Source organism: Tupaia chinensis, unplaced genomic scaffold (assembly GCF_000334495.1).
Source record: "Tupaia chinensis unplaced genomic scaffold, TupChi_1.0 Scaffold148024_1, whole genome shotgun sequence".
Lineage (NCBI taxonomy): Eukaryota > Metazoa > Chordata > Mammalia > Scandentia > Tupaiidae > Tupaia > Tupaia belangeri.
In genome coordinates this window covers 1-2,497 of record NW_006207874.1, presented here as the reverse complement: position 1 = coordinate 2,497, position 2,497 = coordinate 1, and the positions used below count along the sequence as shown (strand labels likewise).

Sequence of the window (2,497 nt, the reverse complement as noted above, 5' to 3'; positions counted from 1 at the left end):
TTTGGGGCTCATGATCTGGGCCAGCGGTTCCATGGTTTTCACCCTGTACAGGCACATTCATGGGACCAACCTCTCCCCCAGACCATCCTCCGAGTCCAGGATCACCCAGAGTATTATTGTCCTAGTGAGCACCTTTGTATCATTTTCACCCTCTCTTCAATCCTTTCATTATATATCTCTCTTTTTCTTAAGCCCAGTTGGTGGCTGGTGAACACCTCTGCACTAATCACTTCTTGCTTCCCTACAATCAGCCCCTTTGTTCTTATGAGTCGTGACCCCAGAATATACAGGCTCAACTCTGCCTGCTAGAGGAGGATTACAAAATTCTGTAAGCCAATCAGATCTCCATTTTGTGTGACTTGTCTGCAAAAGAACTGTTCAAAAATGGCCTTATGTATGCTAAGCAACCAACACCACAGTCATCAAAACAATATCCTTTGACCAATGTGTTTTCATGACTGCTGGCATTCATAAATAGCTTGAATTCTTTGGCAGACCTGTGTAAAAGGCATGTCTGAACTACTCAAATACACTGCTCTCACAAGACACAACAGGCCCAAACTAGTTACAAAGACAAGAATGTATGGCAGAGGGCATTGCCATGATAAAGAAACAGATAAGCTGAGCACTCAGACAACTCAAACGCCATTTACTCTTTGGCCATTTTCCTTGAGTGAACTGGAGAAGTTGCTGTGCTTGAGCACTCACTGTGTAGTTCCCCTTGAACTAGAGCAGTTACTTAAGAACTCACTTTTCAGCTCCCCTTGCTAGAATCTGGAGGCACTGGGATCCTGACAAAAGTGAATCAGCCTTTTCCACCACACTAGCTTAAGGTATGCCTGGCCCAGAACCTGTAGTGATTACCTATGCTGATGTGTTAAATGGAGGATAGTGTTCAATGACAGCTCCATCCTGGTGACACCCTCAGACTATTGGAGTAGAGTTTCCTCCCCTCCTGCTGTTGGTGTAGATACTGGACTTGAGCAGGCTTACATGTCTCTGTCCTTTACCCTGCTATGCTTGCATATGTGTTAGGACAATTGATATGAAGAAAGCCTTGATATTGTGGAAAGACACAACTATAATCATGAACTAATTCCCCGCACTATTGACACGGTTACATGCTATATGGGTGTGGTTATTTCTCTTAATTTTGGAGTGGGTACAAAAGTCAGGAGATTTTTTTTTTGTCTAAAATCTTTGGGCCATAACAAAACCATTGTCATATCTCCCAAAAATGTGTGTGGGGGGGGCGAGGGGCTGGAAATAAAAGCCTTTGTTTTAGGTCATGTTGCCTAGGTTAATCACTGAGCTACTGGCGCAAACCATCTATCTCAAGTAAGCAGCCAAACTGCTGTGTCTCTGTGAAAGACAGAAACCAGCCCAGGCCTGAGAGAGAGCCAGGAGGGAAGAATGCAGAAGGGAGTTGAAACCAACCCCATTCCAAAATGGAAAGCCACAGGGACTGCATGGTCAACTGGATGGAGCTCCAGACATGGGTGGTGTCTCAAGATGGGCAGCATTGTGCAAGCCAAGATACTGTCTAAGTACTAAGTTAATGATAGATGTCAATCTTGTACTAGGAATAGCCTACAAAGAATGTCATGTATATTGTGCACTGCTCTTTATAGCTGAACTCACTCACTGCTTATCTGCTCTGGTGCAGTCTTGCTTCTGCTACAATACAGCTTTAGCCCCATTGCTTTAACCTTTTCCTTGTTTCTTGTCTCAATTATTCACAACACCCTAACTTCAAGCCCTGATTTTCTCACATCTGGCACCCAAACATGGACATGAAGGTAGAAGGACTCTAAGAAGTAAAGAATAAATGTTCAAGTATTGGAGGGACTGAAGGGATTTGAGAGTTGGAATAGCAAGACTTTTGGGATTCAGTTCAGGGTGAGTATGGAAAATACTTCTTTTATCATGAATCTTATTAGCAAATCTTACAGACTCTACTCAAGAATTCTGGGATTAAAGTAAAACAGATTACTTTTGAAGAACTTTTTAAACTTGTCCATAAACATTGCTATTGGTTTACTCCATCTCAAAAGGATGCCTCAATTATAAACAATGAAAACTAATTATGAGGAGGGCTCATCAGCAACGTGAAACTGTTCCTTTATCACTATGGTTCCCTATGTAATCTTATCTTTTTAGCTTTAAAGTCACTTCAGTCAGAATCTGGGAGAGAAATTTCATCTAATAAGCTGGAATCAAACAGAAAGAAGAAACAAATGGATTCTCCAGAGGATGAAGTTTCAGGTTTAGAGAGTCCACCACCTACAAAAGAGGAATTCTCTCTGCTGCCTAAAGAATGGGGATCTTATCATGAGCTTTATCCTCAAAAGTAAGCTGTTCACTCAGCTTTATACCCATAGAAGCTGATGCTCCATGATATAAAAATTTATTTTTTTAAATTGTATATAGGCAAACGTCTGTAAAGCCTACAGCCTCTCCACTTTCTTCTAATAATTCTTTTAATGATACTTCTGCT

The 2,497-nt window shown here is 41.5% G+C and overlaps 1 protein-coding gene across 1 annotated transcript in view; it reads left to right on the top strand.

Moving 5' to 3' along the window:
* The window catches only part of LOC114006442 (vomeronasal type-1 receptor 3-like), an 897-nt gene extending 588 nt beyond the window's left edge, over positions 1-309 (top strand). Inside the window, 2 exon segments of the mRNA XM_027768929.1 lie at positions 6-172; positions 175-309. Of these exon segments, the coding sequence (XP_027624730.1) occupies positions 6-172; positions 175-309 (302 nt within the window).
* Positions 310-2,497: the final 2,188 nt, after the last annotated feature.